At 38.6% G+C, this 13,730-nt stretch overlaps 1 protein-coding gene across 2 annotated transcripts in view; it reads left to right on the top strand.

Moving 5' to 3' along the window:
• The window catches only part of CRPPA (CDP-L-ribitol pyrophosphorylase A), a 111,176-nt gene extending 100,249 nt beyond the window's left edge, over positions 1-10,927 (top strand). The window contains exon 10 of one of the 2 annotated variants that reach the window (XM_082278297.1): positions 8,511-10,927. In XM_082278297.1, the coding sequence (XP_082134423.1) occupies positions 8,511-8,615 (105 nt within the window). In that variant the 3' untranslated portion in view covers positions 8,616-10,927. The remainder of the gene's footprint in view (positions 1-8,510) is intronic. The other variant, XM_082278298.1, reaches the window with a different exon arrangement.
• The last annotated feature ends 2,803 nt before the right edge of the window (positions 10,928-13,730 follow it).

Genomic DNA, 13,730 nt, shown 5'->3' with positions numbered 1-13,730 from the left:
CATAATATCGTTTTGCAGGTGACCACGTCTGTTAAATGGCCTATTTCTGCCAGTGCTTTTGTACCAGTCCCATAGACGTGGCAGAACTGGCTGCTAGCTCAAGCATTAGGTAGCTTTTGGAGCAACTTAGAGGGCAAGATGGTTGACAGGCATTAGGATGTCACTGCTGGCACACTCACTCTTGCCAAGAGGTTCAATCAGATAGTGGTAAGTGCTGAATGAAAACCCTTGTGTAAGCTGCAGTGATTGAATGTGCTGAAAGTGTTCTTCATAACAAACTCTTCAGAGAATTTTTTTGGTCCAAGAATTTTTATTGATCATTTGGCATGATCATGCTAACAGTGTTTTTTACAGGGGGAAAAAAGATTTGGAGAACTGAAGAAGGGAACTGAACCCTGGTCACCTACATGCTGTAGAACATGTAGATAATAGAGCTGTTTTAAACCTGCTGATTTAGGGTGAATCTGTCTATTCTTATCATACTAGAGAACAGAATCCTATTTGAGTTTTTGTTTGTTCGTTCGTTCGTGCTGTTTTGTTGGACTTTTTTTAACAAAAGAGTGACATTTACTTTTGGGTTTAAATCTGTGAATCTGTGCCGGTTTGAACAAATTTGGAGGAAAATATCCTCTGATAGAAGGCAGGTTACAACCATCCCTCCCCCACCAGGTTCGGGAAAAAAAATAATTTTCCTCGGAGGAAAGTGAAAGAGATAAAAAAACTATTTATTTAACAAACAGACAGCAAAAGGATAACAATGCTAAATAATAAAACCTCTCACTGTGGAAAGAAACCTGGGAAGATTTCAGAGTCCTTCTGTAGGAGTAGTGTCTCTCCTCCTCCTCGGAGCTGGGTCATGAGCCACCTCTGGGGCCTTGGTGGAAAATTCTCCCGATGTGTTCTGATGTTGAAACAGTCCAGAAGAGAAGAAGGGAAAAACCAAAGTCCCAGGAAAACAAAGTTCAACTCTTTGTCTCCCTCCGGAGAAAAGGAGCCGAAAGCTGGCTGAAAAGCAAGAAGGGTGCTTCCTCTGCTCTTGCTACTGCAGAGAGAGGAGTGTATCTGTATCTTTGAACAACTGCTTTGAAAAGTTCGCTCGGTTTTTTCTCTCTCCCCCCTCTCGGGCTCATTTTTAAGGCACAGAAAGGCACAAAATTAATTTCTGGGCGTAGAGCAGTGATAAGGGATACAACATCATAAAGTCACCCCAAGACAGAATCTTACATGAAAAGATAAAAGCAAAAGCACTAGAGACTTAATCCTCACAGTCTTCAGAAGACTTAAAATATTTGTTTCTTCTCAGTGTATTCACACAGTCATTTTAAATGTTGATGGCTCTCCATTTTCTTTGTATAAACTATAAGAAGCATGGCTGATCAAAAGTACGAGAGAGAGTTACAGTACAGTTTCATGTATTTATACACAATTTATCCAGGTTTGGGTTGATTAGCATGAATGTATGACCATTTAACTGCAGGGAATTAACTCACATCTATCAGAATTCACTAATTAATTGGTCTGCTAAACTACATTAGCACTGTGACAACATGGTTCTTACAGTGCCACATCACCTTTTTTTAATCCTCATTGCATCCTCAGTATATAGATTTCAAAATTATATTTTGAGGAGTATCCACTAATGAAAAATTGATTGCATTTTCTTAGTTCAGAAAGGAAAGCGATGTGTACAGAGGTTCAATTGTGAACCTGCTCGAGTAATTTTGAGCCCAGCTACCTATCTGAACTCAAGTGCTACCTTAATTACTTATGTATTACTTGAAAGGAAACCTAAAAATATTCAGAGAAATACTTTTCTTATCTTTTAGAATGATCTGCATAGCTAACTTCTTATTGAGATAAATTGTTGCATTGATATTATGTATGAGATGACACTTATCAATAGATCCTTTGGCACATGGATTAAAAAATGTGATGTGGAAGAATTTTAAGAAGTAAGGAGACTTCAGATTAATTTGTACTATTACTGAAATGGAGGTTGCTTTAATATGTTGATGCATGCCAGTACATACCTTGAGGGGGAAAAAACGCTTCTTTGTGAACCTACTGATGAATTCCTCATGGTGTGATTAAACACGAAACCATGTTAGATCATTGATTTCTGCTAGTGGAAGAACCTCAGTCCATCTTCAGAACAACTGTTTGAGTTAAAAGTATTAATTGAAGAAGAAAATTTCAAGTATTGAGGTTTTTGAGGCTAGATTCTCCACTCAGTTTCTCTGAGTGCAAATTAAAACTCTCAGTATATGATGTTAGGTGCATTTTGGAGAGACTTGGTATAGCCTTTGTATAAATTGCAGCATTCAGTGGAGTTTTAAATTACCAGCAGCTCCTCTTGTACTGCCAATATAGTCTTTTGCAAGATGCTTGCCAGAACAGAGACTGTTTCAGCACTTTTCTCTTCTTCCCCGTCTCCTGGTGTACCTGGTGTGCACCAATATCCACTCTGTGAAAAGGAGCAGTGGGCATGAATTCCTTCTGCTGGCTCCAGCCTTTTTCCATAAGGTGGCAGGAATGTGCAGTACAGCACAATTAATGTCTTCTAGTGTGGTTCATCTCTCTCTCCTCTGTTTTGGTGGGAAAGGTGTCCAGAGAGTAGTTAATCTTTATTTTTTTATTGACTGTGCTTATGTGGTAGCAACATGGGATTTGTGCCTCAGTGTGGGGGGCACTCTTTGATTGTGGTTCTATGTATTCTTGATGCATCTGGTAGGGAGAGAAAGGCTCAAGTGTCACTTCCCAGTGGTACTAGGCTGTATCCATAGTGGTAAGTAAAACAGGCCAGGGGTGGTTCTCTTGTCCTAGGGCTAAAAGGCACAGCATGCCTCATCTACATATGGCTATGTTCTTGCTTCCCAAAAGAGGGTGGCCACATTCAGCCTGTCCCTTGAGAGCATTCCTTAGCCTGTGCTGTCCCCTGAACCATGCCCAGCCATTGTCTGGAAACATGTTAGCTGTCAGGAGCCAAAACTGTGCCAGGGAGCAGGCTTACAATGGAACAGCAAGGGCAGGAGCATGCCGGCATGCCAGCGCATGCTCCGACCCTCTTTCTGTTCCTGATACAAACATAACCATGTTAATACTGATATTGCCTAAGTTTAGCAGCGTCTCTAAATCCTGTTTTCAGGCTTTCTGTCAGCCATTTAATCAGGACTGTACAATTCTGTTACTTTTAAAAATCTTTATTAAATGTAATGTCAAATAATATTACAGCTTGACAGAGTGCAAATAAGGGAACACAGCAGTTTTATTCTTTCGGCACTACAAGACAGAGGTAACACGTGCAGAGGCTTTCTTTTTTTGACCTAAAAAGGGTAGGTGTGTTTTTCAAGCTACTCTTAAACTGAACTAGTACATATGTAAATTGAAATGCATTTATGTGAAGTTCCAGTTGGGGAAAAAAATAAATCCTAAACAGATTGAAGCAAGGAAATGAATTGTAAGGGAAATGTCAGTAAATATTCAGATATCCTCACAGTTTCTTAAATAAATGCACATTTGTAAAATATCAGATTGCATATTCCAAATACAACTTTAACTCTGTCCCTGTAGCCATTCCCAGTCTAAGTCTGCAGACCAGAGAACCCCTACAGTCACAACTCTACATCAAATAAATTCTGAGTATGAGTTACAGGCATCACACAATATGGTTATGTTGGAGTATTTTTACTATTTAATAACAGACAAAGTGGATATTTTATTTTGGAATCAAAGTGCTGTTATGTGGATTTATGGCTTATAGCGTTGGCAGTGTTTCCGAGTACTTTCTTTTCCAAAGTACATAAATATAAAGTGGTAAAAGTTTTGGTTTTAGCTTATAAATGTAGTTAATAATCTGTTCAAACAATAAAAAATTCTATTTATTAATGGCCAAGAAATGTTTGGGGGGATTGGTTTTTCTTTTTACAGGAGAATCATTTAAATCAACTGGATGAAATTAATAGACAGTGAATATCACAATGGTTTGGGGGGAGTTTGTGGCACACCAGTTGATCATGTGGAACTTCCAGTTATTAATCCATTAAAGTCATTACTGCCTCCAAGTCTTCTTTAAAGGTCACAGTCTTTTTAAAGGATTTTTTTAATGAGGAAAAGAACTATTCCTGTTTGATCCATCCAGTGTGTGCAGGGCTGTGCACCCACTGACTGTCATGCCGAAGGATGTTCTGTGCTTGGAATTTGCAGCACTGAGCAGCAACGTGCGAGAGCTCCTGTGGGCTGCAGGAGGATTTGTATTGATCCTCCTGTTCTGACATCCGGGGTTTTAGTGCGGTTACAATATAGGCAAACACATCAGGCAATTAAACATGTGAAGACATGGTTCTGCTTGATTATTTGACTTCCTGCAACTAATAATGAGATTTTTGAAAGATTTAGTGCTATGCCATTGAATATAAAAGAAGTTTGGAAGCCTGTATGTGCAATGGAGTTAGGTGTGGTAGATGAAGTTTGCCCTGGCATCCTTATTGAAGCTTCCCTGTAGGCACTATCAGCTGTAATCAGCATTGGTGCCAGAAATAACATTGCAGTGTCAAAACCATGGGTGTTTTAAGGGTATAGCGAAGGGGACTTGAAGTGTTCACTTGTTTGTTTGACTTTAAATTAATAAAGATTCACAAGATTTTTTTCCTTTCCTGGGTTATTGTTGAATTCTGTCATTTTATTTCTTTTTAATATTCTTTAGAAAAACTGCTGATGTTCAAATTACATTGAAAATATCTGCTTACAGTCAGACTAATGGCCTAAAATGAAATAAAGTCCTAGCAGGATTTGGAAGAGAGAAAGAATACCTAAGATATAATGTAGTGGTCACATCAGTTAGTGTTATGCCTATGCTGTGAACAATGTGTTACCTTTCATTTGCTAAAATTTCTTTTTCTGGTTTGTTATTTTTTTGGGGGGAGGGGGTTGTGATAGTGACTAGAAATTATCAACAGGAGTTTTAAATTATGCACAGGCAATGACCATCAGATACTACAATAATGATTTGTATCACAAGAGTGAGTTTTGATTCTCAGAAAGATACAAATTGAAATTCCTGGAGGAGTGCAGTTCATCGTGTTATTTACTACCTCCTTCCAGTAAGAGTGTGCCTGTGAGGGTAAAGCAAGTTAAAGTCAGCACATACTTGACCTCTGAGGCACTGATTTCTCCTGTGCTCAGAGGCTGTCTCCTGGGCCCAGGTGCGGGACACCCTTCAGTGAATGGGTGACCCTGAGATCAGAATGGGATAATGTTACTGGGAAGGAGGATCAGCATAAATCTAAAATTAGTAACCCCTATGATAAATACTTTAAAAGATTGCCTTATTGAAATCCTCAGTGTATACTTCATGAGGTAGTTAAACCATCAACTGTAATTGTACTTAGAATAAGAATATATTTTCTATTGCATTTGTTATCCTAAATGAGATTATGTGTATTGCCTTAAAGAAAAACACTTCTGGTTATTTCCAAAAAACAGACTTACAGTGACCAGTCCTACACAGGTGCCAGTAGGTTTCCTGAAGAGTTATAATGGTAATATTAATAATTGGATTATTAGAAGTGAAGTAACTGTAAATCTTGCAGTTCTAATTTGTGCTGCTTACTATGTTTCTGGTTTTGAACCAATTTCAGTTCAGCAGTCAGTTTCAATGGGTTTTAGACCACTTCTGTGTGCAGGTTTCTGTACAAATTACTCTGCCACATTGCCTGCCTTACAAATATTACTCATAATTCTTTGCATGTCTTTCCTATAGAACATGGAAATTAGCACTAAAGCCTTAGGTTTAGCTTTAGAAAAGGCTTTTTTCAGTCTAAAGAAATCTTATGGTGTCACTTTCAATCTCTCCTGTGAAAGTTAAATTTCTTTCTCTTACTTCCTTTTATGTTCAAAAACTTGAATAATTTATTACTGCAAAGGAATGTGTACCGACAGTAACCAACAGAGGATGTGGAAAGATTTATTGGGAGAAACATTAAGAGCATTCCTGGCCAGGTGTATTTTATTTCTTTTTGTGAAATTGAAAAAAAAATACTGTACAGCTCCAGCCAACTTCGGATATGGCTGGAAGCCCATTTGGAAGAGAGTATCTGTAATTGTGAAGTGCTTCTTGAGATAAACTGAACAAAAAGTGACGAAGGGCACAAGGAGATTTGGCATTTCTGAATAGCCAGAAATGTGTTGCTTGATTTTGAAAGCAACTGCAGTGTTTGCCATCTGAGTGGGTGTGTGAATGACTTCCGCTCTCCTTGTACTTTATCCAGCAGTTTATACCCATGGGAAATGAGGGAGTGAACACCCTGCTGAACCAGAGCAGTGGATTCTGAGTTTGCACCCTTGGTCCATGACAAAAGGTCCTGAAGGAGCAGGACCTCAGTAGACTTCCACACTCCTTGCTTAACTGATAGAAGGTATCACTCAGTGAACAGCAAGACACATGTTGTGTAAATTTTTATTCTACCACATTTTTTTAGAACTCTAATAAATAATTTTACTGCATATTGGAGTATATAACATGAATTTGTGAGGATTGTAATCTTTTCCAAGGTTACAAATTGTGATTTACTTAGTTGATGATATTTAGGACAAAATTCTAGTCAAATACAAAAATAATTTTTTCAGGGATGATAAAAAAATCCGTTATAAACTAGCTATTTGTAATTTGATCCAATTACCTCTCTGGCATGTTTAATTTCATTTACATAAGTGGCAAAGCTAATAAGAGCATTATCATAGAATCATACAATAGTTTGGTTTGGAAGGGTCCTTTAAAGATTAGTTGCCTACTCCAACAACCCTGCAGTAAGCAGGGACATCTTCAACCAGATCAGGTTGCTCAGTGCCCTGTCCAACCTGACCTTGAATGTTTCAAGGAATGTGGCATCCACGACCTCTCTGAAAAACCTGCTCTTTTGTTTTACCTGCCCATCATAAAAACTTTCTTTTCTATATCTAGTCTGAATTGACTCTATTTTAGTTTAAACCGTACCCCTTGTCCTGTCACTACTGACCTTACTAAAAGGTCTGACCCCATCTTTCTTGTAGGTCCTCTTTAAGTGCTGAAAGGCTGCAGTAAGGTCACCCCAGGGCATTCCCTTCTTCAAGCAGAACAAACCCAACCCTTTCAGCCCTTCTTCATAGGAGAGGTGCTCCAGCCCTCATAATTTTTTGTGGCTCTCCTCTGGACCTGTTTCCATATTGAGAATGTTCCAGGGACACCTTTTCCCTTTCAGTTTTTCCTTCAACTGCAGCTTCTTAGTCTCCAGCTCCCCTCTGTGCTAGCTGAATAGGTAGGTCCCTTCAGCAGTTGCCTTATTTATCAAAAAGTAAGTTTTGATATTGTATTTTTGTATAAGTTGTGGAAACAGTTTCTTCTTTGTCCATTAGTCCAAGTTTCTTAAGTGTTCTCTACAAATTCTTTCTTCATGTAGCATCTTAAAAAAAGGAGTAAAAAGATGTGGAATCAAACTGCTCCATCCTCCTACCCCAGGCAGGAAGCTCTATCTATATCCCATTTTATATGGATGTGAATCTCATGTTATGGGACCCTCATGATGAGTTTCCTTGATCTGTCCAATAATCTGTTCCATAGTATACTAGTCCTTACCTATTGCTTCCATCATGGAATAAATGGATGGATAAAACCTATTGTTTTATCCATCATGGCTATGGAGAACAGCTCTCGATTTCTCTTTGTAGATTCTCCCCACTCTAGAGTTTTGTAGACCTTTCTTTTTCTCCATTGCATCCCAGAAATTGTTCTTTCCTATTTCTCACTCCTGGGATGTCTCCATGCCTGACTACACCTATTGCTATTTTCCCAGTGCACAAATGGAAATCTTACTGGTAGCAAGAGGCCAGCCTTTTGTAGTCCATACAATTAAAAAAACTTGGTAATTAGACAAAAGGCTCTTTCAAATGTGAGCTGAAGTGCTCAATTAGAAGCACAGAATCAATGTCTCATTTTACTGCTGTTTCCTGTGTTGGTTTCTATACTTGCCTATCAAAACCAGACTACTTTTTGAAGTTATTCGATACAAAAATCAGCCTAAACCATTGAAATCCCAGTGCTTAAATGCCTTTGTGAGTTTAAGTAGTTGGTAGACTACAGATAGGATTCAGTAGGTGCTTAAAGTTGCAGGTCTTTAACTATGCTACTCGATTAAATCCTGTATTTTTTTCCGTTTTCAACCCCAGAATTTCTGCTGCCTTTTAGATTTTAAAATTCATTTAGGAAGCCAGTGACAGAATCAAGTTTTTTGGTGGTCTTCGAGTGCATACCATTCTAGCAGTTTTGCATCAAGGAGATTGGAGAAAATTACTATGAAATTATGGTTCCTTAAAATAAAAGTTTTAGAAGTTCTTCTTCTAATAAAGAGCTTTGTTTCTTCAACAATCATATGGTAATTTGGCATACTTGAAAATTGATTTTAAATATTTGCTTTTTCCACTTTTGTAAATGTATTGTTTTCCCTACTCCCTCTTTTTTTTTTTTCTTTTTGTTCCAGGACCCTTTGCTGCTTCAGGAGACAGTAAATTCTGCTGCTGCTCTTATCATGGCATTAATAAAGGACAGAAACCCGGAGCTGATTGGCCAGCTGTTGGTAGCCTAAGACCATAAATCATGGCTTTTGGAAATGTTAGTTTTTCATCATCTGTTCACCAAAGGTCTTAAGCCATTTTATTCTTTCTTGAAAACTCTGGATTTATGCCATTTGTTATTAAGATCCTTTAACAGCATATTTTTGATATTTAAAATACAAGTATAATGTTATGTATAAAATGTAAAAGGAAATACAAATAATTCTGAGATACACTGGGTATATACTATGAGGAATGATACTGAAATATTTTTTAAGGTACTCATCATTTAAAAAGGTGCACAGAGGACACCAAAGCATTCATGCAGAATTTAACCGTGTGTGTGTTGTACTCTGGGACTGCATGAATTAAATTTTATTTCTGATAAATTAATCCTAAAGCACAGCTCATCTACTTTATGTGAAATTATTTAAAAATTGCTGCTGTAATACTTATTAGTGAATATAGAGTTCATTACAGAGTGTAGCTTTCCTGGCATCAAGAGAAATGTATATTGCAGGAAGAGTTGGAAAGGTCAGGTACCTGTTCTCTGTGGAATGAAGGTAACTTCAAATCAAAGAAAAGATATGCATGGATACGACAAGGTGCTACCCCCCCAGTTTTCCAGATGCAGTATACTCTGGCTGTAGCCTTCTTGGTGCTACACTTCTTCCAGTGCCCCTGTGCCATCATTCAGAGCTCCTGTAGCTCCACTGAAATAGGAAGAGTCTGTTAATTCATGTATCAGAATACAATTCTCATCTCTTGTTGGTTAGCAGATGTATGTAGTAAGTAGTAGTAAGGAGACCAAGCATTATGAATTCGAAGATACACGACATTGATAGTGAGGTGTGGACAGTTGGGACAGGAAGATGAAATGGTGAATGATTAGTATGTGGAGTATCACTAAGAGCAATACAAGCAGAGTCCCTGAAAACCTATGCCTTTCCCTATGCATCAGACCCAGGAATTCCATCTCTCCTGCAATTTGTGAAGGGGCTAGGTTAATGACTTACATACCTGCTATGGCTGGAATAAGGTCTTGGAGAAGTATCCCCACCAGAAGTGTCCAGCGAATCCCTGATTCAGCCTGTCACTGTCAGTTCAGCAAGTTTCCCTCTAAAAACAGCATTCCTCCCCTTACTCCCACTATGTTCCACCCTCTGGTGCTCACACAAAACTTAGGATAACAACCTCTATGCTCGGTCCCCTTCCTCCTTCCCTTCAGATGACTATTTATATCTCTGGTTTAAATTGCTTTTAGAAGCTGGTCTTGGTCCCAAACTTCCTTCATTGCAGAATAAAATAAAGAGTTGTTAGCTGGCAGTTCTATATCCAAAGCAGACATTTTCTTCCACACACAAGTCATGCAAAGATAACTAACAAATTTCTTGTGCATCATCTGCTTTCTTCTTTGCCTCTTTCTTCTCTCTACTTTGATTAATAATTTGTCCTTTTCTGATATTGTACAACATCAGCATTCATATTAGCTCTGTGTATGGCTACACAATAGGCATATTTTATTAATACATATATTCATGTCTGTTCATATGCAGACTACGCAAATAAATGAAGAACTAAAGAATTTATTACTGCTATTCATAATTTAACAGGACAGCTCTCACAAATAAGTTTTCTGAATGTGCTTTTACATTAATAAATTTGATGAAGGAATTTGTCCCATAGGCTTTTAAAAGACATGATGAAAGATGTCTCTTTGACTTTATTTTGTTTTTCTTGTTTGCTTGAAGACTAAAATGCAATCTGTGGTGTGTTTTCCCCAAATAATAAGAAGGTGAATTTCGAAAATCCTTCATGTTTTCTATCCACTCTAATTTATACATTGTGATACTGCATTAAAATTAGTTTGTGCATGACATCATTTGCTTAAACAGAGCTTTTATTTTTTAGGGTTGTTTTACTTAACTCATTCTCCTAAGAGAATTTCAATCCTATTAAAAATGATACTGCAATGAACTGCTGTAATAAAAAGAAAAATTATAGTTGTTTATGGATTTATTTTGAAAAGAGAACAGACAATGCACAACAGAAAATAAGTTTTGGGTCATCCAATATACTTAGTACTAATCCTAAATGGAAGATAATAAGCTTTATTAATGTACTGTTAATCATTGCATTATGGCTTTTTAATCTTTAGCAATCTTTTAAAATACTCGACAAACACTGAAAAATCCATTTTGCTGGAAGCAAATACACCAACAACAGAACTACTAAAACAGATCACAAAATACTAAAACTGCAGTTAAAAAAAAGAAAGAAAGAAACTGGACTGTGATTACTGCTATTGTGTATCCAAACCAAATTAAAATGGTTTTTTGGGTGATTGTTAGTACTTACAATGGGAATAAAGATATAAAATGAAATTAAGAAACTGGCTGATTGTTTTTTGTCTGTGCATAGCTTCTCACAAATAGCAGTATACATGAGAAACTTGGCAGCCTTTTGTACACACATGCTGTTTTGAATTTAACTAGTGAATCAGTCACCACCCATATTGCTTTGAACATTTGGACAGAGATAACAGAAAGTAAATAAAAGCTCAGACTCTGCCAGCCTTGCGTACCTTACTCCTCAAGCATTCTAATTAGTGTTCCTTGGGTATACTGTTCCTCAGAAAAGAGAATGCAGAATGTGGCCCTAGAAATACTTTCCATAACTGCAAAATTGAATGAATCAGAATTGTATACTGAAACTAACCCACTTCATGCAAAATCTGGAATCTGTATTACTTTGTCTTCAGTCAGTTAGGTAGAAGATTTTCTGGTTAGTCTTTTTTTCTTCAGCTTTTCGGATGACCTAGCTGGAAAAAAAAAATGGCTTGATGGTCCTCTAAAGAAGAAAGAAATGAAAAGGATAGAAGGTAGTGGCATTATAAACAATAAACCCCAACACCCCAAAACTATACCAAAAAGCAAAGAGAGGGGAAGTGAGATGTTACCTATTGTAATCAGTGGCATAGGAGAGTCAACTTTAGTTGAGCTCACCTTGATAATTAATGTAGGCTGCAGAGCAAAGATTTTCTGGTTGCCGTGGAGCTTTTGGTGTAATCAAATCTGTGTTTCTATGTGACACCAAAGTCTCATCATCTCCACAGTGCTGTTCTAGGTGCCATCCAAAGAGAGACTTCCAAAGACATGTACAGTTTCCAATTAGTGCTTGGCAATTTCTGAGGATACAGCAACTTTTCCTGTCTCTCCACCAGAGAAGGGTCATACTTTGGTTGCTCTGTTTTCCCTGCCTCAGACACTTGCCACTTCTCACTGCTTTTTGTTTGGCTTTTATTTCTGAAGAAGAGGACATTCACTCTGAGACATGCAAAAGCTTTTTTATTTTGTATCTCCTTCCTCTTCATCCATAACTTTGATCTGAAAAATTCTAGTTCATCTTACCAAGCATCTACCAATGTGCAGACAATCCCTTTATTTCTGTTGGGGAAGGTTTGGGGGTTTAGGAATAGGCTCATGTTAACAGTGTTCCTGTAGGCCAGAGTCTGGGAGAAGATTATTCCTGCCCAACTCAATCAATCCAATCTTTTGCACCTGATTTTGAATAATTTGTAAAGGCACACAGTTCAATGACCAATGCCCTCCTCTGGGTGCCTGCAATGAGATACCAAAGGCAAAGTGTGAAAGTGGATTCAAATTTTTGTGCCCCAATGCCTGCACTTTCAACTTCAGATGGGTAATTTTTAATGACATCTGTCTCCCTCAGCCCATTCCCCAGCTCAGTTGTTAACCAGAATTCAGTTTATCTTGTGCTTCTGGCAAGCACCAAGGAAAAGAAGCAGTCACTGACACTGCATTTTTTCCCAGTGTAGGTTGATTTTGATTGACAGGTCTGTAAAGCACTTGTTAAATATACATTTTCTTGCATTATTTCTTCCAGGAACACTCAATCAGTTTAGAGATCTAAGAACCACAATTTCAGTACCTGTGCTGAGGAAACAGTCCCAACTGTGAAAATACATTTTGTGATAAAGTCACTTGTCTTGCATACACCAACCTGGGGAGCAAAGTGGCATTTCTTGATATATTTATTCCAAGGTTAATTTTAATATGCTTTCAGTCTTCAGATTGAAATGGATCTTGTCCTTCATCCTGCACCTATTCCTGTCTCAGAAACTAAAATTATAATTCAGTGAAAATGCCACAATGCTGAATTATAACACAGTTACAAAGATACATGAGAGAGTAAGAGACTTGGAGAAGAAAAAAGGGTTTGTGAATTTAAATAGCATAGAGAAGCAAGGAGGCAAGAGGGAATATACCAGAGCTCCACCAGATGGCAAACCCTTGATGGAGACCCCTAGAACGGCACGATAGGCTAGGGGCTGCAGGCAGGAACGCTTTCCAGGTTCAGTAGCACTTCAGATGGCAGCTCAGCATGGCATGTTTCTATTCAGCAGCCATTTTAGATAATTGTCTCCCTTGGTTAGTTGTTTGTTGTTACTTCTGCATCTCTTTCGTTACTCTGCCTCCTTCCTTTTGTTTTTGTGCCTCAGACTGGACATTTCCAATTTCATATTTCATTTTCATTTCAGCCATTCCTGTTTTCTCCTGTGCTCTTTTCCCATCCTTTCCCCTACTTCTGTTGCTTATTCTTTCTCTCCGTATTTGTCACTCTTTTTCCATTCCTCCCTGCCCACCATCGTCGAAGGAGACGATCCCCCCCCCCCCCTTCCCTTGCAAGCCAGGCCGTGGTCTGGCATCAGAAGCCCTTCCTCGCTCCTGGATCAAGAACTGAGGCATTTGGGTTTTGGCACCTCCGCACCGCTCACAGCTGGGACCGAAAACAGATGTCACTTCCGCTGCCAGCTGCCGGCAGATGAGCAGCAGCTGCCCGGAGGGACAGACCTCCTGCATGGCAGCTGCTGGGCTGACACTGAATGCCGCCTATTAGCTGGAGTCAAGCTGTAAGCAGAGCCATCCCACTGAGGGGGAATAATCTGCCCCAAGGTCAGACCCCTCTTCCCCTGCTTCAGTAGCCAAACTTGGGTTCATAAAGTCAGCACCTAGTCAAGGAGCCAGATTTGCAAATCTATCAGAATGGCAGCGACAACAAAAAGTGAAAGAAAAAAAAGCCAAATCCAGGTATGGCTTGCAGTCCTGGTGACTGGAAAAAGTATG

This window comes from Coloeus monedula (assembly GCF_965178545.1).
Source record: "Coloeus monedula genome assembly, chromosome: 1".
In the NCBI taxonomy this organism is placed as follows: Eukaryota; Metazoa; Chordata; class Aves; order Passeriformes; family Corvidae; genus Coloeus; species Coloeus monedula.
This window is presented reverse-complemented; position numbering and strand designations above follow the sequence as displayed.